Raw genomic sequence first — 25,085 nt, 5'->3', positions numbered from 1 at the left:
GAGATAAACGCAAACAGACAGAGAGAGGTACAGACAGAGAGATACACAGAGAGAGAGATATATACAGAGAGATACAGACAGAGATACAGAGAGAGATACACAGAGAGATACATACAGAGAGAGATAAACGCAAACAGATAGAGAGAGAGAGAGATACAGGCATGTGGACAGAGAGAGAGATACAGACATACAGAGACAGATACAGACAGACAGACCGAGAGAGATAGAGACAGAGAGAGAGATACATACAGAGAGAGATACACGCAGAGAGGTACATACAGAGAGAGACACAGACAGAGAGATAGACAGAGAGACACAGACACAGAGAGAGCGATACAGACAGAGAGACAGACAGAGAGAGAGATACATACAGAGAGAGATACACAGAGAGGTACAGACAGAGAGAGAGAGATACAGACAGAGAGACACAGACAGAGAGAGAGATACAGACAGAGATAGGAACAGACAGAGAGAGAGATACAGACAGAGAGACAGACAGAGAGAGAGATACAGACAGAGAGACACAGACAGAGAGAGAGATACAGAGATAGGAACAGACAGGCAGAGAGAGAGATACAGACAGTTAATGATGATGTCCCTGGTAATGATGTGATTATACAGAAATCTTAACGAAGCCTAAAGATTAAGTGCAGCAAAATAAATAAATAAACAAATCAGAGTTACATCATTGTGTGAAATAGATTTATTTAATTTGAGCATTGAATAAAACCGGTTTCCTGTCGAAATTGCATTGGTTTCCTGTCGAACACACTCGTTATAAAGTGAGCAGGAATCTGCCTTCTGAAGTTCACGTCACATCCCTGAGCAAATTTGTTTCTTACACACGTTCCACAGATGTCTGTATGAGTTTATTATTAAACTGATGTTTATTGTAAGTGACTGAGGGTTTATCATGTGGCTCTGTGTACATGTTAGACCTTCACTGCTGTACTGGTTGTTGCTGTACCCTGGATGCGTCCCGGGGGCCGACATTTCCTCAGGTAAACAGAGAGAGTCAAGTCAGTCACTGCTTGATGCTGTGAACATCTTCCTGCATGCATATGAAGTCATCTCCTTGTCCTTCTTAGGCTCCAGTTTCATGGTTATCCCCATGTCCTTCTCTGGAACCTTTGACCATCTCCATGTCCTCCTCCCTCTCCAGCACAATGTCCATCACTATGTTCTCTTCCGGCTCCTCCCTAGGTTTTATACACTCGGTCACCTCCATCTCCTTTTCATCCACAGGCCTTCTCTTCGGTTTATCTTTTTCCTCCATTAGAACCTCCTCTTTTTCCAGAGCTTGGGCGTAGTTAATCTGCTGGGCCTCCATGGTTCTTTTCAGGACCTCCATCTCTTTGTTTTTTTTCTCCAGCAGTCTGTCCTTCTCCATAATCTTCTGCTCCACTTGGTCAGAATGTTCTCTCCAACTGGATTCGAGTATGTTGCATCGCTTTCTCTCCTCCTCCAAGTTCTTTGTCTGGTTCTCAAGCTTGATTGTAAACTTCTCCTTTTCAGCCTGAAACTCTTTCCTCTCTTTCTCATACTCAAGTTCTATCCCCTCCTTTTCAGCCAGAGACCGCTTCATTTCATTCATTTCCTCCAGAATAGCCTCCATTACATATGCCATGTCGTCTTGTTTGGCCCTGCTTTCTTTCCGCTGGAGCACCAATCTCTCAATCTCCATTATTTGCTCCTCCTCCTCCCTAATTTTCTTATTCTGGAAGAACCGTGGGAAAAAACAATTCTGCTTATTTTTAGAAGGTATCTTGACCTCGTCCATAACCCCATGTTTCTTCATCTCTGCATCTTTCTGAAGTAGTTCTACCATTCTTTTCAGTTTATTGATCATTTCACTCTTGTCCTCAATCATGTCGAGCATTGTGGAAGTCTTCTTAGCCCAGCAATCATTGTGCTCTTTCCAGGTGGCTTCAATCTCCAGCTTTTGTTTCTCCATGTCATCATGTTGCATTCTCAGATTCTCTTTATCTATCAGGAGCTTCTCTCGCTCCTGCTTCCACTGCTCACGCTCCAAATCCATGGCTTGCTCCAGACGCTTGAATTTTTCCTGTTCCTCCGTTTTCAAGGTGGCTCTCAGGTTCTCCGTCTCCATCTTCATCTTGTACACTTCCTCATGGAGTAGCGCCTTGTACAGCTTCATCTCGCAACACCTCAGCTGCTCCATCTTGTCCAGCTCCTTTATAAAGAAGTTCCTCTCCTCCTTCAGTTTTGTGTTCTCCTCCTTCAGTTTTGTGTTCTCCTTGTCCAGCTCCTCCCTTGCCTCCTTCTCTATCCTCAGCTCCTCCTGTGTCTCCTTCAGCCGGACTTTCAAAGGCTTCTTCTTCTGCTGCTGCTGCTGCTGCTGCTGCTGCTGCATGTGAAACATAAGAAATAAGCTTTTTCTCTTCTTTCTCCAAAAGCTGGTAGCACCAGAAAGCATCAGTACTTACAGGACTAACAGCTTCCTGCTTCGCTTTTGGAAACGCAAGCTGAGGCCGCATCCACTTCTCATGTAAACTCATCCTGGGGTTTCTACAAAAAAACAACCCGACTTCAGTATATTAACATTATATACAATCATTTGTGTTGGTGTTCATCTGTGTTGGTGTTCATCTGTATTGATGTTCATCTGTGTTGGTGTTTGTGCGTTCGCCTTTCAGGAAGTTTACAGAAACTGTGATATTCCAGCTATTAACAAAATGTAGCTTAATCTGGCCAAAGAAGAACCTTTAATTTCATAAACAAACAAACAAACAAACAAACAAATAAATAACCAAAGCATTATCTGTTCAGCATGTTACATTAAAACAGAACCAGATCATTATGATGAAAATCATTAATATAACTGTAATGTTCTTAATCAGAGAACATGATGGTAAATCATTTCCTCTTGTCTTAAATCAAACTCAGTACCTGAACTTATTTTCTCTATCCATCTCGCCTCTCTTCTTTTCCTCGATCTCTCCTCCGAACACCTGAAGGCTCGCTGAAGCCGATCAATCCTTCACTGCACCTGAGCTCAGTGTGTGTGTGTGTGTGTGTGTGTGTGTGTGTGTGAAGCATTATACAGAATCAGAACATCTCGTGTGACGTCACGTCGTTCGGTTCCGAACCGTGACGTCACCGTGGGCGTATCTACTGACTGAAGTTCACTTCTCACTGTCATTATTCTTTATTCTGTCCCTCTCAGGTCTTCACCTCATTATCGTTTTAATAAATTATTGAACAAAAATAACAACAGAAAACTTATTCATCCAAGTTATTATTATTTTTTAAAGTTTTAAATCAAATAATATTTTTTCCCACACTCAGTACCTGAATCATTTTTTATTTCTTCATACGTTTCCCTGCATATTTTTTCTGTCATTTGCAGACAGATTGATTTAATACAGTTTAATTAATGTTTATTCCCGACAAGCGCGTAATGTTTACCGATTAAACCATATAATGTTTACCGATTAAACCATATAAGGAGTTCCGCCTAGCGACAAGACAACTAATGCTCTGATTGGTGGATTCCAAAATTGGATCTTGTGGCTTCGATTGTTTGTCACCTCAGGTCACGTTTTTCTTCGTGTTCTACGTGCGGTAAGTGAAATGATGTAGATATAACGTTATTTCGTGTGATTTTTTTATATGAAATATGTTTATTAGCCGTAATTACAATATTTCCTGGTTAAACTTGTTCATCGTCGATATTTTATTTCTAAATCATTCTGTATTTGATTCGTAACACTGAAACATGTTAGTTAATAAACTTTATCACCGTGTAATCGTGTATTTCTGAGGAAAAAAACATGGCAGTCACTTCTGAGACCAGTTAATTTATTCCCTTTATTAATTAACGGTATTTTCTTCGTGGTTTTGTGATGGTTTGATTATTAAAATCCAACTTGTTTACTATTTTACCTTTGAGGATTTACACAAATTTGATAAAGCCGTGTGTGAGATACGACATGGAAGCTAATGCTAACGTTACACTGTGTGAGGTATTTTTTTCCCGGGCAAATTTTGTCAGTCAGATTTTGGACCCTCACTGAGATGAGGATCCTGAGGCATCTAGAGATGATCCAGCTCCAATTAGACTCTGCTATACTAAAGAGTAGATCCAACTCCATGTGGTCTTTGACAACAACCATCACCTCATCAATACAACATTTATCAGATTGTATATATATAATCACACCCAGAGTGTCACCCATATGACGGTGAGGTTCTCCTTTGAGTCTGGTTCCTCTCAAGGTTCCTTCCTTTACCATCTAAGGGAGTTTTTCCTCCTCACAGTCACCTGAGTCACCTCAGACTTCCTCATTAGGGATAAATACAAACACATTTAAATAATCTAATATTATTCTTTATAATAAAATTTTGTTCGATGTTTATGTTCCGTAAAGTTGCTTTGAGACGACGTCGATCGTAAAAAGATGCTATACAAACAAATTTGAATCGAATTGTCGCCATTGATGAAGAAGATTTTCATGATGTTCTCAAGGTATGATTGAGAAATCGACTAGCTTCTTATTTTAACTTGTACGGCGCATTTATAAAGTATACATTATAAGTTAATCCTGTGTTATAAGAACATCGCTGCTGTAGCTGAGACGAACGAGTTTAGTGGTTTCATAGGTGGTGAATTTACAGACTGTCTTCACGCTGAATACCAGTAATTATCTACACAGAGAATTTAATAGCCAGATCTATCTGATGTACCTTCCAGGATGATTGACACTTTTTCTTTTATAGCCATAGACCTTTATTTGCTTGTTTGTGTATTTTGGATAAAATTGTAAGATTGCCATTTTAATTATAAGGTAAGTTTTTTTGTTTTTCTGTTACAGATGAACATGAGACAAGGACATGTGGAAATGTAAGTATTTTAAGTATTTGTTAGCTATGGAGGATGAATTTGTGAGCAAGTGATGTAATGCTAAATTTCTCTAAATCTTCTCAGATGAAGAAACGACCCGTCTATATATCGAAAGGCCTTAGAATGAGTACGTTTTCACTTTTGGGTGAAGTATTTTTTCCATATACTAACGTTTTTGTACAGTGATGCCTCGAGATACGAGTTTAATTCGTTCTATGACCTTGCTCGTGTCTGTTTGCTCGTGTCTCAGTTTGCTCGTATCTCAAAACAATTTTCCCCATTTAAATGAATTGAAATCCCATTAATCCGTTCCAGCTCGCAAAATTCCACTCCAGTTGTTTTGTTTGTGTTTTGAATATGAAAAATGTTCAGTACCTGTATTTATAAATGACAAATATTTTATAAAAACATACAGTAATTAAAGAGAAGGTTAAAAAAATAAACTGGTTTTACTTTACAGAAGATGCGCATGGAGGTTAAGGGAGGATTAGTGTACATACACTTTCACTTTCCTTCACTTACTCGCTACTGTACACTCTTAATGCTACTTTACACTTAAATGGAACTTAACTAAACTGCACTAAAATTAACGAACTTAACTGAAATTATCTTAAATAAATAAATTTAATTGCTACAATTTCTGTTTTCTTTACATTAATTTTGCTTAATTTTCTTCATCGCTTTTCTCTTCACTTGTTTTTGCCTTTTTTGTCACTCTTTCCTCAATAACATCTGCCGGTCATTTTAATAAATACCTCGGCATATTAGATGTGGTGTGGTCGCACAAGTTAAAAATTTTTAACGGATCCGAAAATTACGGATACGCAGTTGGTCGGCACCTCACGTAGCGCCTTTGCGACTCTCCATAGGAAATGAATGGCTTCCGTCGTTTGTCGTGTTCAGTGGAAAGGCGGCTTTAACTGAGTGAGAGGTTGTTGTTGTTCTTTGTTTCGGCGGCGGCGGCGGCTCGTATCTGAAAAATTTGCTCGTATCTCACGGCAAAAATTTGGTCGAATCACAGCTCGTATCTCAAAAAATTCGTATGTCAAAGCACTCGTATCTCGAGGCATCACTGTACTTTAAAAAGTGTGTACAAATTCTTTGCAGGAAGCAGGTACATTTACACAAACTCAAATGTATGCAAGTCAATATAATTTTATATTAGGGTTAGTGATTATTTTTTTTCTTAATAAACTTGTGTGCATTTTGATAAACATGGATTGATGATAAACCTTTACATGATGATAAACAATACTCTATTTATACCCTTTTTTTTCCACAAGGTGTCTGATCATTGCAACACTATCCTGGATATGCCGGTGGGAATCTTATTCGAGGACACTGATCTTTAGACCCCCATCTCCTTGGATTTGACTTCCTCGATTGAAATAATTCTTGAAGGTTAAGTAGTGATCGCTTGCCACCACGTTTGATTTCATGCAGCGTGTACTGATGTCAATGGGACGGAATGATCTCCAGCGTAGAGTGCAGTCTCTCTCAAACCAGATCTTCGTTTAAGAACCGTCACTGTGAGACACCACTCTTAGATTTGGGTATTTATTCCCCATTATTTACACATTATCTAGGGAAAAAAAGTTCTACAGTCTGTGCAGTAGTTAATTTGGGGTGTTGTTCTGCTTCTGTATTGTGGTTGTGACCCAGTAATATTTCCATTACAGTATAGACTGTACTGTAATACACCGACTCTAAGGGGCTTTTTACACCTGGTCACTTCCTGCATTTTCTGTGATCTGATGGTAAAAAGACCAGGTCTAAATGCCCTCCGAAACGTTTTGCATCCGATGGTACAAACCCCTTCAGGAGTTGGTCTGGGACGCAATTCAGATGAAACTGGACAGGTGTAAATGAATGTGGTTGTTCAAGCCACATACGTCAGCGCTATACTCCTCGCAGAGTACGTCACTCGCAGGTGATCTTACACCCAGGCGTCTCGTCGGGGCTGAAAACGCAGCAAACAGTAAACGCTGTATTTTGTAACATAAACGTCGTAACCAGTTTTTTCGTCTTCTTTTCGATCGCGTTCTGAAAACCGCGTACACCAAAGCGTGTTCTGTTTCAATTACCCCGGAAATGAGGTCAAATATATTAGCATTTTGGGCGGGAGTAGAAAGATCGGATCGATATCCGATTCGCCGAGACGCATTTATGTGGCCTGATGTAAACGGTAAGCTATCGGATCAGAGAAAACACATGAAGTGACCGGGTGTAAAAAGGCTCTTCTATACTATTTTGGCCAAAGACACTGAACATGTTCAGTAGGTTTTATTTTATTTTAATTTGCTATGTTTGCACAAACCTTAAATGGTGAAATGTAATAGGAATGTAGTTCTTATCATGTTTAGCTCACATGTTAAGCTCATTAACATCTGTGAGACGTACACACTGTACTGTTGATGTAGTGCACCAGTTAATGTCGGACATTTTTACTGATGTTTAAATAATGCGGTTGTGACCCAGTAATATTTCCATTACAGTATAGTTTGTACTGTAATATTGTGAAATTATGGTGAAAGATACTATATATGTTAAGTGTGTTTTATTATAGTTTGCTATGTTTGCACAAGGTTGTGACCCATTACAGTATAGTGTTTACTGTATTTTAATTAACATTGCGACATTTTTTCAATAAAAAACTCAGATTAAATACGCCGTTCATTGTTTTATTTTAGTTCGTTGTGCACAAAACATTGGAGAATGTTCAATTTTATCACTTCACTTCTGTGTTTAAGGGTTTATTATCATAGCCAGAGGATACCAAATGTGTGAAATTGTCCTTTTCATCATTAACAATCTTCCTGTTAAAGTGAATCAGATTTTTATAGCTTTTTCTGACTTTTGTAAACATTTACTATTTTAGATTCGATTTTGTTTCTGTTCCGTCCTCTCTATCGTCATTGTCTCACATTTCACACATTTTAGATAGAAAATAGATGTAAAACTAGATGCTTGATTAAAACTAGATACTGAATTTTAGAGAGCTGTTAAGACGAGTTGTTTCCTTCCCCTTTGTTCCTCACTACCGAATAGCGTTTACTTTACGGCTGCATTACCGCTAATGTCCTTTAGGTGGCACTGTGGTAGAAACCGTGTTCATTTGGCTCTGAGAACGGAGATGCACGTGATTAATGTGCTGGTGATGTGCTGCACCATCATACACTATTCCACGGTGCAGGTTGTTAGGCCACGCCCCTTATGGAAGTAGATTATTGAAGCTTGATGTTATTTAGGGTTTTTTTGATGTTTATGGATTTTGCATAAATATGTAACTAGATTTTAGTTGTTTTTAACTCGTTTTTTAATTTTCATTTCACAGACACACATAGACAGACATGCACAGACAGACAGAAACACACAGAGACGGACACACACAAACACACACACAGACAGACACACACACAGACAGAGACAAACACAGACACACACAGAGACAAACACAAACACACACACCGACAGAAACACAGACACACAAACACACAGAAACACACACACCGACAGAAACACAGACACACAAACACACAGAAACACACACACCGACAGAAACACAGACACACAAACACACAGAAACACACACACCGACAGAAACACAGACACACAAACACACACAGAGACAGACACACACACAGACATACAGAAACACACACACAGATACACACAGAGAAAGACACAAACACACACAGATAGACACAAACAGACACACAAACAAACACAAACATTCTCTCTCTCTCTCTCTCTCTCTCTCTCTCTCTCCCATAGTGAGAAGACTACAGGAAGTCCTGACACATTTCTGTGGATGTTTTTGTTATTGTGATTGAATTAACGCTGCACAGATGAGACCCAGATTTTTTTTAAAGGAGCATGTGCTAAAAGCTGATGACCTTTAACCCTGAGGCCTAAATGAATGAGATGTTTGTAATATTTGTGTGATGAGTATAAACACGTCCCCATCTGTGGGGCGTCTTGTTGCATTTTTTCCCCTCCTTTTTTTATATTTTACTTCCCTTTTATACATAAAATGTAAATGTAAAAACTCTTAAAAAAACAAAAACAAACTTTATTTAAGTCCACATTCCAGCTTTAAATTCTTTCCCTTATTTACTCAAACCTCTTGACCCCAAAGTTCTGCCCACTTGCCATCTGTCAATCAAACCCTTCCCCACTAACTCAGTGAGATTTCACAGGAAGCTCCACACTGTTACACCACATGTTTAAAAAAAAAAAGACACACTGAACAACTACGTAAGAAATTAAATTTAATTAATTGATATATAATTATGTATTTATTTTCAGAACTTTTTCAGGTTTTACTGCTAAAAACAACACTATTGTGAAAATAAAATGTTAAACTTGTAATAAATAAAAAGGGAATGTGAGCCAGTTAAAATGTATTGAAACTTCTGCTTATACGTTCACATTTTGGAATGTTACCATGGCGACAGGCTCTTTATCCTATATATTTCTATCAGACCAATTATGCTCAACTCTATTCACTTTAGTTTCTCTCATTTATATATTATTTTATTATTTCAGATATAACAATATGGCATAATATTTTTATAAACTGTTTTTTTTTCTAAAGGCTTTTGATTCCTTAATATTATCTCTGAATAATTACCCAAATAATTCACTAATTAAATAGTTTAAAAAAAAAATAAAACAACCGATGAAAACAACACCTTTCGTTACCATAGCGACAATTTTCTAAAGGTATCTTTGATTTGATTTAGTTGTAGAAAGTTTTTTTAAACGTATATTCGTCCCTGAATTAGCACTTTTTTTAATCTATTGTGTATGTATTTATATGTTTTTTTTTTATTTCAATATATCTAGCGTTGTATGGGTGAAAAACCGAAACGTCCACACGTGATAATGAGCGACATGCTAAGACGTAGCCGTGGGACGGATTTGTGATGGAGGAATGGTGAAAAAGGAGGAAGCTGCTAAAGACGATGGCATTTGTTTAGCTTCATGAGTCAGAGTGTGAGAGTCGTGTCGTATCGAACCCCAGCTGTCTGTGAGAGTTTTTAATAACGTTGATGACGAGCTGACGTTGGACTCCTCTTACTCGCTATGTGTGCTAGCACCGCCTGACTCATGGTGTCTGTTGTCATGTACATTCTGTCATTTAATAATCAAGTGTTTGGGTGGCATGTGGAACTGCACCTCATCTCACATTCCTCTTCTCTTGGACACACACACACACTGACCGGCTTTCTCAATGCTAATGTCAATGCTAACGTCAATGCTAACGCAGCTTTCCTAAATAAACTGAGGCACCAAATAGCAGAATTGGCCTCACATGATAATGTGCCCAGTTATAATGCTGTAGTAATGAAGCTAGCTAATCAGCAAGATGCTTTCCATCCATCTATTCATCCATCCATCCTTCCTTTTACCCTTATACACTGGTCTGCTTACTATCCATAATACTCTAACAGCTTGTTGTCTATTTATCTAATCATCCCTCCATCATTCTACCATACCAGTCGGCTTACCATCATCCATCCACTTTTTACCCTTTTATACTGGTCTGCTTAATATCCATCCATCCATCCATCCATCCACACTACTATAACAGCTGTCTAACCAGCCCTACATGATTCTATCCATCCCTTCCAGTTTGCTTCCATCCATCCAATCATCCATCCATCCATCCATCCTCAACTTACTCATCTTTGCTACATTCGTCCTCCACTGTCTCAGTATGTATTCATTCCACTCACTTTCCCGCCTTGTGTTCTTGTCTATCCATTCTTTTCTCTATGCTTTTATATATTCTTCATCCTTCTATTCTTCTGTCAGCCTACACTAATGCACTATCCCACTATCCTATCTACTCATCCATCCATCCATCCATCCATCCATCCATCCATCTATCCATATTATAGGCCCCCTTTCTTTTAGCTCCTTTTCCTTTTTCATTCCTCCACAAGCCTTCTTTTTCATCCATCTCTCTCTCTCTCTCTCTCTCCATCTTTCCTCATTTCCGTCTTGCTTCATTCTAGCTTCACATCATCTACACTAATCTGATTTTTGTCACTAGTCTCCTTTCCTCCCCTCCATCTCTCTGTCCTGTTTTCCTTCTCTCTGGAAAAAAACATTAAGGTATAAGTATCAATATTCATGAGGTATCTATATAAAGATGGTGTTGGTCATATGACGTCATTCTGCTTATTCAGTGAGAGTCGATCTGTCTGTATGTGGGACACGTCGCAGTAACACGGATCATCAGGAAGAGGGTGCTGTCCACACACACACACACACACACACACACACACACCTCCAGCCCTGAGACACAGAGCTGAATAATTCTGGACACTGATTGGTCAGAAGGTGTTATGTTCGAAAATGTAGTGCAGCCTAAATCAGAGGTTTAGGACCAAGTTCACAGATCTATAGGTTTCTTGGTAACATGACAGACTGAGAGAGAGACCTTTAGACTTTTAGTCACTTATAGTAAAAAACAGAGTGACCCAATAAATAAAAAATATGCATTAAAATTAATTTAATAATTAAGGTTAAACATAACTGATCATTAGTTTATTACTTATGCAGAGTAGAGTTCTCCTTCCACAACAGAGCACAGAGCATTCGAGCTTCTTTGGTTTGTACAGTGTCTCCACTCTGGTTTAATATCATCATTAAAACCAAGTACGCTTCTCCATGGGGTGTCGACCCTCACACTCAGTTTTTTATTATTTAAAACCTTAACACAGGTTCTGGGGGGCACGGTGTCTTAGTGGTTAGCACGTTCGCCTCATACCTCCAGTGTTGGGGGTTCGATTCCCACCTCCACCTCGTGTGTGTGGAGTTTGCATGTTCTCCCCGTGCCTCGGGGGTTTCCTCCGGGTACTCCGGTTTCCTCCCCCGGTCCAAAGACATGCATGGTTGATTGGCATCTCTGGAAAATTGTCCGTAGTGTGTGTGTGTGTGAGTGAATGAGAGTGTGTGTGTGTGCCCTGTGATGGGTTGGCACTCCGTCCAGGGTGTATCCTGCCTCGATGCCCGATGACGCCTGAGATAGGCACAGGCTCCCCGTGACCCGAGAAGTATGGATAAGCGGTAGAAGATGAATGAATGAATGAATATTTAGACTTAAAGCCTGGTCTGATTTTCCAAAATCAGGAAAATGCATTTGATCCAGTTAAACTAAAAATAAATCTCAGTGGTTAAGGCGGAGGCGGGAATCGAGCCCCCAACTCTGGAGGTGTGAGGCAAACGTGCTAACCGCTAAGCCACCGTGCCCCCGAAATAAATTAAATTTACATTAGATATATACACAAATATAGACCTATCAGGCACAAAGTATGTCTGGTCCGGGTGAATGAGCAGCTCCATTGCCTTAGTCAGTCTCAAGGCTAATGCTTTTGAAAGTAGGGCGCCAGTTCTTCAGGTTCTACAGCGCCCCCTGTAATGTCTATCAGGTCATTTATTTTAGCTTTTTTTCTTTTGATGGCTTCAATATGCCCTCGATTTCCTGTGGCTTCTAAACGCCGGAGTTAATAATGCCATAAATTCGTAAAAGAATAAATTAGCATCTTCTAAAAGTGCGGTGTTTTTACTGATGGTGCACTGTCATCAGCTGATGTTTAAAACCATAAAAACGATCCTATCTTGTGTTGTCTATGGCATGGGCCCATGTGTACTGTCTCTTTGTCTTATCAAATATTCTCCATATATCACTTAACCCACGGGTCTCCTTCAGCTCCCACAGACACTTACGAGGAGCCACATGAGGTTCTGTACTGTAGATCTAAAATATCTGTTAAAATCTCCACCTAAAATTAAAATATCATCAGTGTTGCAGTCAGCGATCACATTGTTAAGTTGATCTAAAACCCTCATCGTCTCCAATGCATCGGTGGGAGCGAACACACAGATACAAACTAAAACCGCATTCTCATGGAAAGCGTTCACTTCTAAAAGCCTCCCGTCTAAAATCTCTTCGACTGAATAAGAACAAGGAATAAAATTGCGAGCAAACAGCAAGGCGACTCCACCGCGTAGCGTCGTGTTATGACTTAAAATCACGAACCCATCCCACTCCTTCACCCAATCAGCAGCGTTACTGACATCGCTGTGGGTTTCCTGAAGCATAACAACATCAATACGCTTCTGCTTCGTATAATTCATATGAGTTCATATATTTTAGCTCCCTTGCTGTACTCTTGCACTATTAATATTTAAAATCGCAATGTGAATGTAGATAAAATAAACCGAGGGTAAAAACCACAAAACACATTCTATGGGTCATCATCAAAGTTTCCCCCGATTCACATTTGTTATCAATTTCTTCTTTCGAAAGACTTCAACATCAATAAAATCCCCTTTTCTTCTATAATGTTTAACATTGTAGATTAATTGTTTATCGGTCTGGGAAAAAATCTTCAATTACAACGTTTTTACAAAATCTTTAATGTCCTCAACACTGTACTCAACACTTAAAGGTGCGGTCTCCGATGTTTGAGAAATGCTTCAGAAATCTGCATTGGGATGACAATCAAAACAAAAATCAAAACGAACGTGTAGCCAATGAGCAGAAAGGGGCGTGTCTCGTCTATATGGGCGGAGAGAGTGTTCAGTGCGCGTGTGTGACGTTAGCAGAAAGCGGTTTTAACATCGACATGGAGGATAAAAACAAAGAAAGAAAGAGAAGAAAGACTTACGATAAGGACAAGAAGTAGGACGTGTTAATATAGGATCAGCTTTCCAGCGCTGGAGAGAACTGAAGGAGCAGGAAGTCGGCCACATATTCACAGGTTGGAGTTTCCCGAGTCAATAACTCCTGACCTAAACGCTGTTACTACACAAATAACACCTCTTTTCTATCGTAGTAATGTAGAGAGGCAGCTACAACCGCGTTTTGTGTAGTAACAGCGTTTAGCTCAGGAGTTATTGACTTTCTTTCTTTCTTTCTTTCTTTCTTTCTTTCTTTCGAACACTCTCTCCGCCCATATTGAAAAGACACTCCCCTTTCTGCTCATTGGCTACACGTTAGTTTTGATTTTTGTTTTGTTTGTCATCCCAACGCAGTTTTCTGAAGCATTTCTCAAACATCGGAGACCTCACCTTTAACACACAGTCTTCTCTGTCTGACTCTCTTTCTATCGTTGTTTCTTTCTTTGCCCGCTTTTTCCCTTGTTCTTACCTTTTTTTCCCCTCTTAGTTGGTACTTTAAACATTGGCTCATCTTCCCCATCCAATGATGGCCAGTGATCCTGCACCTCTGTGTCTGCCTATTCCAGTGCAGGCAGCTCCAGTTCGGTGCCAGAACCCACTGAGCTCTTATGTGCTGTGAAGTTTCTCTCCCAGTTCGGTTCGAAGCCACACCAGGGCCCTCAGCAGCTGGCTGAACCACAGCAGCAGGGGGAACGACCCCAACAAGCTCAGCCACATCTTGCCCCATTCGCTCAGAGACACTGGGGTTTAATATCAGCATCAGCAGAAACAAAGTTACTGTATTCAAACCCATCAATATTGAATTTAAAAACAGCATTTAATTCTTCTACACTTTCTTTAAGGATCATAAAAAAAACACTCTTCTAAAAGGTGTTTAACTAGTGGAGACTTACAGCCAAAGGGGATTCCGACATTTGACAGAATAGATTTTGTTTTGCTGGAGAACTGAGAGCAGAAACAAATCTGAGCTTGTTATTAATCACGATGCATTTCTGAACCAGTTTAGTCGCTTTATTAACCTCAAAAAAACACGATTGCACTGACAATGTTCTTATTCCACACCACATTACTGACAGCTAAAACACATTCTTCTACACTCGCCTCACACAAACACACACACGCTTACGGGATATGCGTAATAATTCCGAGGTGTTTAACCAGAAAAAAATTGTTGAAAAATTATCAAGCTGGCAACCGCTCTAGAGACGCTGCTGGGCTTTCTTACTGACGGAGCTGGTGTTGAGTGACCAGGTGAAGTTGTCTGCTAGAGAAACACCTAGAAATGTGGTGCTCTTGACGATCTCTACAGAGGAACCCGTCGATGTTCAGCAGAGAGCGGTCGCTCTGTGCTCTTCTGAAGTCGACAACCATCTCTTTAGTTTTATCAACATTTAGAGACAGGTTGTTGGCTCTACACCAGGCAGTTAGCTGTTGCACCTCCTCTCTGTATGCTGACTCATGATTTGTGCAGATTAGACCAACCACGGTCGTGTCATCGGGGAACTTCCTATGGTTAGAGCCGTGCATTGCTACACAGGCGTGAGTCAGCAAGCTGAGGGGCTCCGGTGCTCAGTGTGGTGGTCCTGGAGATGCTGTTCCCAATTCGGACTGACTCAGGTCAGGTGTTTCCCTTCTCATTGCAAAAAGTCCACATGCAGAGTTCACGTAGAGCCTCTTTAGCATTAGCGCTGTGGGGATGTTCACTCCGGCAATGAAAACCGTGGTGAATTCCTGTGGTAATAAAATGTCCTGCATCTAACAGTCACCAACTCCACTAAAGATGAACAGTAACTAGAAACAAACACAGAGTTCTTGCACCATTCCGTGTCGATGTAAACACACACACCACCGCCGCAAGCCTTACGAGCTCACCTCGTGACATTCAGAGGATGATGAGGAGGAAGATGAATCCTGGAGCAAGACTTCTTGAGCTCATGGCTCAGTATGTACAGTATATAATTGTTGAGTGAAAAGAAAGTGAGAGATGAAAGCCTCTTCACACCAGAGCTGATTATTAGTGGAATTCCTGCTAGCTTTAGAGCATGTGGACACACACGTGCTAATCAGTAACAATGTAAGGTCAAAGGTCTAATCTACACAGTGCAGAGTACGAGCTAAGATCGGACAGAATAGCGAGTGAAAGCTAATAGTGCTAGCAATGATGTCATCTATCTTACACATCACTTTATCATATCATGCAAAAGTCTGATAATTCAGAAGAGAAGTGCTGCAATTAAAAATGCCTTCTTCTGTATTTTATTTCATTACATCCAGCCAGCTCTGTAACAGCCTCCATGACCTCTGACCTCTGTCCTTTCCCTGACCTGTGTAAAAGAGTGAGGATGTGGTGTGTGGACGTTTTCTCTGAGGGCTTCCCCCATCATCTGCTGCTTCAGCTGCTTCTCTACGCTCAGAGCCGGACGCCGCTGATGCTGCAAGCCCCAGACAAACACGCCGGCTGTGCTGCCTCTGTTGCCATGGCGACCGGAGGACGATGCTGACGGGTGGATGGACGGTGAGTGGTGTATCGGTAGGGTTTATAGATGTGTGTTTTTATTTTATTATTCTTTTCACCTTATGGTTTTACTGCCGTGATGTGGTGCAGTGTTTAGGATCGATATATCGCAGCGATGCTCTGTATTGTATTGTATTGTACTGGTGCATCATTATAAAACACACACAGGTTGAAGGTGTGTGTGTGTGTGTGTGTGTGTGTGTGTGTGTGTGTGTGTGTGTGTGTGTGTGTGTGTGTGTGTGAATTTCCCAGAACAGCATGAGACACATCAGCAGAACTGCTAGTAAACACCAGGAGAGAAAAAAAAAGGAAAAAATGAACGAGAGCGACGCTTCTCGTGATCCTTTTACAAGGAATAAAAAAGGTCGACCGTGTCACCGGTGTAACACCTGACACCTTTAACTGAAGGACCTATAATAAATGAGAAGAAGTCACTTCACTGCTAATTATTAACAACCCACAAGAGTGGAAAGATGAAGGATGGGAGAAAGACGATCTCTGTGGCTTTAAATCCTTCCCTTGTGCACTAGAGATGACATCATCCGCTAAAAAACCCATTACGTCATCCCTTTAGGGAGCCTCCTCCCCTACCCCACCCTGCTCCCTCTCACCCCTCCTCCTCCTTCTCCTCCACCACCTCCTCCCATCAACCCTGAGCCCCCCCCCCATGCACACACAATCTGTGACAGCTGATTGGCTCACATAAGACCAATGACCCTCCTTGTCTTGGTTCTGATTGGCTGAAGGAATCCACTGGTGTCTTTGTGTTATTGGACTGGTGCTTTCTGGGATGCTGAAACACACACACACACACACACACACACACACACACACACACACACACACACACACACACACACACACACACACACACACACACACACATACGCTCACAGCACCATTATCCTCATGCACACACTCAATCTCACACACACAGATACAGCATCACATGTAGTGCAAGACAAGATGGGTGTATAAAGGATTAGAAAACAGAAGCTGAGTCCATCTTAATGATTGTCTTTACATAGTGAGAGAAAGTGTGTGTGAAAGAGAGATCAAGAGTGTACATTTGAATATATTTATAAATATAATATATAAAAAAAGGTAAGGAGATGTAATAGCATTGAGCATCACTAGAGGGAGACATGAACACGGGTTGCCAGAGTGAGGATTTTCGCCTCAGGACAGAAAAAAACCCTTGTGCCAGGACGATCTTTTGCTAGCATCAAGCTAGCCAACTAACTGTAATGAGCGATGAATATTTCTCCTCAGTACAGTGAAATAAAATGGAAATATCTATCGATCTGTAGCAAATAGTTCTAGGTCAATATTGTAAACTTTGAGGTTTTACCAGAAAAGAAAACAAAGCACTGCAAAGCTTATTCCTTACAGCAAAAAACATTATTACTGTATCATACTTTATTTTTTATTTCTATCACAATCACAAAACAAAATGAAGTTAAAATTTTCAGTCCAGTTCAATTAAATTTTATTTGTATGGCACTTTTTATAATGGACGTCGTCTCAAAGCAGCTTTACAGAACATAAACATAGAACAAAAGATTATTATGAAGAATTAGATTAATAGAATACAAAATTCAAGATTAATAATAAGTCAACAATAAGAAGTCAGGGAACAGATATGAAGGACACAGATACTGATGGGATTCATCTTTATTACTGTAAATATCACCTAATATCACATTTATTACTGCAAATATCACTAAATATAATTTTTATTACTGCAAATATCATCAAATATCATATTTATTACTGTAGATATCACCAAATATTAACATTATTACTGTAAATATCACTAAATATCACTTATTATTGTAAATATCACTAAATATCACATTTATTACTGTAAATATCATCAAATATCACATTACTGTAAATATCACAAAATATCACATTTATTACTGTAAATATCACAAAATATCACATTTATTACTGTAGATATCACCAAATATTAACATTATTACTGTAAATATCACTAAATATCACATTTATTAGTGTAAATATTACATTTATTACTGTAAATATTACTAAATATCTTCTTTTTTATTGTAAATATCACCAAATATCACATTTATTACTGTAAATATCACTAAATATCACATTTATTACTGTAAATATCACTAAATATCGCATTTATTACTGTAGATATCACCAAATATTAACATTATTACTGTAAATATCACCTAATATTACATCTATTACTGCTGTAAATATCACATTTATTACTGCAAATATCACATTTATTACTGCAAATATCACATTTATTACTGTAAATATCACTATCACATTATTACTGTAAATATCACCAAATATCACATTTATTACTGTAAATATCACCAAATATCACATTTATTACTGTAAATATCACTAAATATTAACATTATTATTGTAAATATCACTAAATATCACATTTATTACTGTAAATATCACATTTATTACTGTAAATATCACATTTATTACTGTAAATATCACTAAATATCACATTATTACTGTAAATATCACCAAATATTAACATTATTATTGTAAATATCACTAAATATCACATTTATTACTGTAAATATCACATTTATTACTGTAAATATCACTAAATATCACATTTATTACTGTAAATATCACCAAGTATCTTCTTTTTTATTGTAAATATCACCAAATATCACATTTATTACTGTAAATATCACCAAATATCACATTTATTACTGTAAATATCACTAAATATTAACATTATTATTGTAAATATCACTAAATATCACATTTATTACTGTAAATATCACATTTATTACTGTAAATATCACATTTATTACTGTAAATATCACTAAATATCACATTATTACTGTAAATATCACCAAGTATCTTCTTTTTTATTGTAAATATCACCAAATATCACATTTATTACTGTAAATATCACCAAATATTAACATTATTATTGTAAATATCACTAAATATCACATTTATTACTGTAAATATCACCAAATATCACATTTATTACTGTAAATATCACTAAATATCACATTTATTACTGTAAATATCACATTTATTACTGTAAATATCACTAAATATCACATTATTACTGTAAATATCACCAAGTATCTTCTTTTTTATTGTAAATATCACCAAATAACACCTTTATTACTGTAAATATCACCAATATCCTCAATGTGTAAGGACAGGAAGCAGTGAGGATCTGTGATTAGTTGGTGAGATAGGGATCACTGATCCACAGGGTTGAACATTAATGATCAATGATCGATTGTCAAGAGTGACGGTGATGATTGATTAGTTGTTGGAGAACAATAGGAATAGTTTATCATTCGTGTCTTGCAAAAAAAAAGATCAAGTCATTATGTAGATTTAAAAGTCAGCAATTCCACATTTTTTCATTAGGTTTGGATAATAAGGGTTGGTTTATAGGGAACAGGGGAGGGATTTCTAAAGGGATTAAGAGACGACCCAATCTGGCAACCCGTGATGGAGAGTGTTTGTGTGTGTGTGTGTGTGTGTGTGTGTGTGTGTGTGTGTGTGTGTGTGTGTGTGTGTGTGTGTGTGAGAGAGAGAGAGAGAGAGAGAGAGAGAGAGAGACTGGGATTGTCTGTAGTCGCTGTGTCCTTACGTATACAAGGGTGGACGGGATTAAATTGAAATTAAATTCAGACACAAATCTCTCGGATGGATTTGAGCGGCTGTGACTGAAGGATCACCGGCGATGACAAGGGTGAGAACCGGCGGATAACGGAGAGCGCACCAGTGCCTTATTTTCCCCATCAGTGTGTGTGTGTGTGTGTGTGTGTGTGTGTGTGTGTGTGTGTGTGTTATTATCGGCCAGCTGTGAGGAGGGTGAGGAGGAGGGGGAGGCGGAAGGATGCTGAGGGGAAATAACGGGGAGGCAGAAGTGATGCAATGGCTGCGACGTCGTCGGTAAAATATTCAATCATTTTAGTGCAGTGTCTTCTTCTTCTCCTTCTTCCTCCTCCTCCTCCTCCTCCTCCTCCTCCTCTTCTTCTTCTTCTTCTTCTTCTTCTTCTTCTTCTTCTTCTTCTTCTTCTTCTTCTTCTTGTGTGAGTGCATAATGGTGGAACAGAAGCCTCAGCATCCGTTAGCTTCCTAAACACCACCCCGGTGTTGCTGAGATGGAGATGTGGTTGTGCATCGCGTGCGTATTGGCGTTCAGGGCTTTATTTTCTTATTCCTTCACCTCCACTTCATTGTGCAGCGACTGAAATGCGATATTTTCTGTACATTTGAAATCTCTGCATGCGTTTACTCATCTCCTCCCTGTCTGTCTGTCTGTCTGTCTGTCTGTCCGTCTGTCTGTCCGTCCCTCCGTGCGTCTGTCTGTCTGTCTGCGCGCGCGCGCACACACACACACACACTCTCTCTCTCTCTCTCGCCTCCATTACGAGCCTGATGGCTTCTACATGCGCGCGGATCCACGCACGTTATTCATAACGAGGCTTAATTGCAAAAAAAAAAAATCGTTCAGATTGAAGAAAGAAAAAAAACTATAAATGATTGTTGTAAATTACTTGACAGGTAGAGGTGTGTGATGGATAGAGGAAGAAAGAAAGAGTGTGAGAGGGAGAGAGACTGAGAGAGGGAGACAGAGCGAGAGAGAGAGAGAGAGAGAGAGAGAGACTAAAATAGACATGGGTTTGTGTTGTCGGTGATGAGTTTTATCGCCTCCGCCTCGAATGCGGCCTGGTTTCAAATCAGAAAAAGAAGAGCAGCAAAAATTCTTAACAATTCTGTCTAAAACTGTAAGTGTGGGGTTTAACTGATACAGAATGCTCTCTCTCTCTCTCTCTCTCTCTCTCTCTCTCTCTCTCTCTCTCTCTCTCTCTCTCTCTCTCTCTCTCACACACACACACACACACACACTCTTTCTGTGTGTCTCTCTCCTCTCTCTCTCTCTCTCTCTCTCTCTCTCTCTCTCTCTCGCACACACACACTCTCTCTGTCTCTCTCTGTCTCTCTGTCTCTCTCTGTCTGTCTCTCTCTCTCTCTCTGCGTCTCTCTCTCTCTCTCTCTCTCTCGCACACACACACTCTCTCTGTCTCTCTGTCTCTCTCTGTCTGTCTCTCTCTCTCTCTCTCTCTGCGTCTCTCTCTCTCTCTCTCTCTCTCTCTCTCTCTCTCTCTCTCTCTCTCTCTCTCTCTCTCACACACGCACACAAACGTATGCACCTACACGCGTATATATACATCCCATGTTAGGGTCCATACATTTTTACATGCAGTGCAGTTGTATTTTACATGATGTTTATTTATTTATTTATTTATTTATTTATTTATTTATTTATTTATTCACACGTTTGACATTTTAAACGATTCTATTTTAACACGTGAGCCTCCCCGAGATTATTATTTCACACGATTCTTTCATGTCCACGTGTGATTCCTCCCATGAATCTCGTTCCCAAACGCACGATTCTTCAATTCAAACGGGATTTTTTTTACACGATTCATTTTCCACGTGATCTTTGTATTTTTTTTTTACACGTGAGCTCTGATATATTTTTCTTCCACACGATGTGTTCATTTTCGCATATCATTTCTTACACGATTCCGACTCAGCACGTGAATGATTCATGATTCACTTCTTTACATGATTCTTTCCTTTTCATGTTTGACTTTGTTGATTCATTTCTTTTTCATAGGATGTTCTCACGTTACAATTCCCACATGGGATTTTTCACACGATTCATTTATTTTTCTTGTTTCTTTCATACGTGATACATGATTATTTTTTATACATGAAATTTTTTTACACGTGTGACTTTCTCATATGATTCATTTTTCATGTTTGATTCTGATCATAATACCTTTTTGCTTTTCTCATGATTTATTCGCCTAAATTGTGCACGTGCTTTTATCCTTTTTCATGACTCGCTTGTTTTCATGTTGTTTTCACATGATTCATTTTTTACAATTGATTTTTTTTCATGATTAATTTTTTATATCCAATTAATTTATCGAATTTGATTCACATGCCATATTTCTGGTGTGAATTTCCCAGATCGCGTGCAGTCGGTCCTGTGTGTTTACTCCAGTTACTTTGTGCAGTTTTAGCTCATATGATGAGACTCAGTGTGATGATGTAAAACAATTAGAACACGTGATGCTGTAAGGCTGGTAAACACACACGTTTTGGAGCCGTGTTGGTGTGTTCAGTCTGCAGTTTGCTGATGTTCCTTTTCTACACTTCACCCCTCTTCAGTTCACTGAACATGTTTATTAGTGGATGTTGCTGGACCACAGATGGTCAGATGCTATATAACGGTCCTGTCCGGCTCATCGATAAGCCCATAAACATAAACTGGAACCTGTGTTGTTTATCGTGTTGCGTTTATCACGATGTAAGCGAGCGCCAATAACATGTTCTATTTAGTTAGATTTAAAGATATTCAAATTCTTGAGTCTTGAATCTCTCTGTATTGCATTAATGCGTTCATTCTGATATGTTAGCATGTCTGTGAGATGTAGAAGGAGCCTTCGGTGCCAGATTAGGTCTGGGACGTGGATTTTAGGTTAAAACAGACGGAAGTATTGCGATTATAGCGGCTTTTTAATTTAATTTTTTAGCTGTTTCATAGTTAGATTTGACAAAATACAGAAGCTGTTGTTTACTTATCTTAATTAATATTTGGAGACACGGTGGCTTAGCGGTTAGCACGTTTGCCTCACACCTCCAGGGTTGGGGGTTCGATTCCCGCCTCCACCTTGTGTGTGTGGAGTTTGCATGTTCTCCCCGTGCCTCGGGGGTTTCCTCCGGGTACTCCGGTTTCCTCCCCCGGTCCAAAGACATGCATGGTAGGTTGATTGGCATCTCTGGGAAATTGAGTGAATGAGAGTGTGTGTGCCCTGTGATGCATTGGGCATCGATCTTGCCTCGATGCCCAATGCCCAAAGTTCAGATAACTGGTAGAAAATGAATGAATGAATGAATATTTATTAACTTTATTTATCTACTCTGAGAAGAGACTGAAAAGCTTGAACTGTGAAAACAACTAAAAAAAAAGTAGAGGATAAATGTAGATGTGTGGCTTTAGACACTTTAGTAAATTTTTATTGTCAGCAGTTATAGAAAAGCACATTTAGAAGATTTCTGCGTTTTAACTGCTTTTAAAACAAGAGAATGATGTGTGTGTCGCTGGATTAGAGGAACGTCCTCCACTTTACTGCACGTCAGAGTCCCGCCGATGTCGGACCACGTTCATCGATCGACCGCTTCGCACGCTGCGCTTTAAAACACATCGAATCTGTTTACAGTGAAACGTGACGTGGTTAGCGATTGTGGTGCTAATTTTCTGGCTAGTGTTGAGTTTCTGTTATTCCTGCGTGTAGTCGGTGCTTGCTGTCAGGATGAACGTTAATGACGTGAGAGAGACTGGACAGACTGAAGGACTAAAGCGCCGCTGCATCGTGCTCTTTAGCTTGTGAAGGAAAGGAGCAGGATGTACATTACCTTGGCTTTAAACATCAGATGTGATTAGATTGTTAGAAATAAAAAGTATGATGTTATGTATAATTTGATCAGACTGAATTTCAGGTTGTATGGTTTAGGGAATTCTTTACTCCACAAGCTACGGTTCGACTTAGCAAAACAAGCTAGCGGTGTGTAACTGTGCAGGAATGTGATGGAGGTTGTAGCTTTTATACACATTCTACTTCATCCTCAGATTTCTAAGATGCCCTTCGATGTCAGGAGCCATGGTGGTGGCTATGGTTACTTCTACAGCAGACATAAAAAGTCTACACACCCCTGTTGATGTTGTATATTTTAAGGAATACAATGTGTAACTCAAGAAAACACATTAAAGTGGTTGTATAAGTGAACACACCCTTTTATAACAGGTCATGTGACTCTGCTCTAACAGACCAATCAGGTCCAATTGTAACGCTGCGGTGAAGGGATTCTGGTGACCCCCCCCCCCCCCCAAATAAAATTAAAAAAAAGCCACGATGCTCGAAGTGCTCACAAAGCATGTAGATGTTCTCATTATCGAAGCGTCTCGATTGGTGGAGAGGTATTAAAGACTTTCCTCAGCTTTAGATGAACAGTACCATGGGGCACGTTGAAGGCCATCGTAAACAAGTAGAGCACCAGCGTGACATCACCAAGAACAGGTTGTTCATCCAAAATGTACCAAAGTTCAAGACAAAAACTTAGCAAGGAGGCTGCTGTGAGACCTACAGCAACATTAAAGGACCTGAAGGAGAACCGATTACTTACTGCATGGGACACCAGTCTCTTGTATTCTTCATACGTGGAGCGAGGAGGACGGACTGAAGATAAAACATACAAACAATCATCTCGACTCTTATGGGGAAAAGGAGTAGAACGTCCCCGGTGTGAAGCACGGTGTTGGCAGCATCGAGCTGTTTCTGGAGCTCGAGTCACACTAGAGGGAATAGTAGATGTCTCCGAAAACCCGTGGCTCCAGAAGCCGAAGACGAAGAGACACGGCAGATTCCAACACTCATCCGGGTCAACAAAGGAACGGCTTGAGAAGAAGAATGTTCACCAGGAAGAGTGAGAATAAAACCACCGAGTATTATGATAAAACAGGTGCTATATAAAGGGGTGTGTTTACTTTTCCACCACAAAGTCTTTGGTCAGTTTCTATCTGATTAGACAACAGAAAAAAAATCTGTCCTGATTTATCTGGCTTTCTTTATCAGGTGTGTGGACCGTTTAGCTCCACCGTTTCACTAGCTAGATGCTAACAGTGTTGTGAGATGCCGCACTGTGATTGGCTAACCGAGACCACGCCTCTTTCGTTATGACTAGCTATTGTTTGTGTTCATTTGCTAATCAGCTCTCTTTCTTCTCTCCTCTCCACAGCTCTCTTGTAGCTGATCATCCCTAGAGGGTTTGAAGCCCCGCTCACCTCTCCTGCCCCTGCCCCACTACCCAGTTGTCCTCCTTGGTTTCTCCGGAACACGGCCACTTTCTCCACCCCAAACTCCACCCTAACCCAGGACTTCTGGACGA

General features: G+C 39.7%; 2 protein-coding genes and 1 long non-coding RNA gene across 7 annotated transcripts in view; 2 read left to right on the top strand and 1 right to left on the bottom strand.

The window, feature by feature from the left end:
* Positions 1-688: 688 nt before the first annotated feature.
* On the bottom strand, positions 689-3,049 carry LOC113663904 (golgin subfamily A member 6-like protein 22). 5 transcript variants are annotated; one of them, XR_007137933.1, is made up of 4 exons: positions 2,911-3,049; positions 2,448-2,529; positions 905-2,368; positions 689-863 (listed from the first exon to the last, which is right to left on the bottom strand). XR_007137933.1 is itself a non-coding variant. In XM_047800982.1 (3 exons), the coding sequence occupies exons 1-3, from the start codon at positions 2,931-2,933 to the stop codon at positions 1,085-1,087; spliced, it is 1,389 nt and encodes a 462-aa protein (XP_047656938.1). In that variant the 5' UTR covers positions 2,934-3,049; the 3' UTR covers positions 689-1,084. The 5 variants fall into 5 exon arrangements, 1 of the variants encoding a protein (XP_047656938.1); XR_007137934.1 differs by having other exon boundaries at positions 905-2,365; XR_007137935.1 differs by having other exon boundaries at positions 905-2,362.
* Positions 3,050-3,116: 67 nt separating this feature from the next.
* LOC113663905 lies at positions 3,117-6,695 on the top strand. The gene is made up of 4 exons (XR_003445565.2): positions 3,117-3,585; positions 4,836-4,864; positions 4,949-4,991; positions 6,148-6,695. It is a non-coding gene; the product is annotated as an uncharacterized LOC113663905 (long non-coding RNA).
* A 12,932-nt stretch (positions 6,696-19,627) lies between these two features.
* Positions 19,628-25,085, top strand: part of ppfia3 (PTPRF interacting protein alpha 3) — a 46,915-nt gene continuing 41,457 nt past the window's right edge. Inside the window, exons 1-2 of the mRNA XM_047801151.1 lie at positions 19,628-19,806; positions 24,936-25,085. The exon at positions 24,936-25,085 is cut by the window's right edge and continues 693 nt beyond it. The gene's annotated coding sequence lies outside the window, so the exon portion shown is untranslated. The remainder of the gene's footprint in view (positions 19,807-24,935) is intronic.

This window comes from Tachysurus fulvidraco, chromosome 15 (genome assembly GCF_022655615.1).
Source record: "Tachysurus fulvidraco isolate hzauxx_2018 chromosome 15, HZAU_PFXX_2.0, whole genome shotgun sequence".
Taxonomy (NCBI): Eukaryota; Metazoa; Chordata; class Actinopteri; order Siluriformes; family Bagridae; genus Tachysurus; species Tachysurus fulvidraco.
This window is presented reverse-complemented; position numbering and strand designations above follow the sequence as displayed.

Bases quoted from the DNA above. Each gene is read 5' to 3' on its own strand.
- LOC113663904 (XM_047800982.1), bottom strand. From the start codon at position 2,933: ATGGATAGAGAAAATAAGTTCAG. The intron at 2,530-2,910 runs GTACTGAGTTTG...GTTTTTTTGTAG, and splicing joins GATAGAGAAAATAAGTTCAG to AAACCCCAGGATGAGTTTAC. The intron at 2,369-2,447 runs GTAAGTACTGAT...TTTCACATGCAG, and splicing joins AGCAGGAAGCTGTTAGTCCT to CAGCAGCAGCAGCAGCAGCA.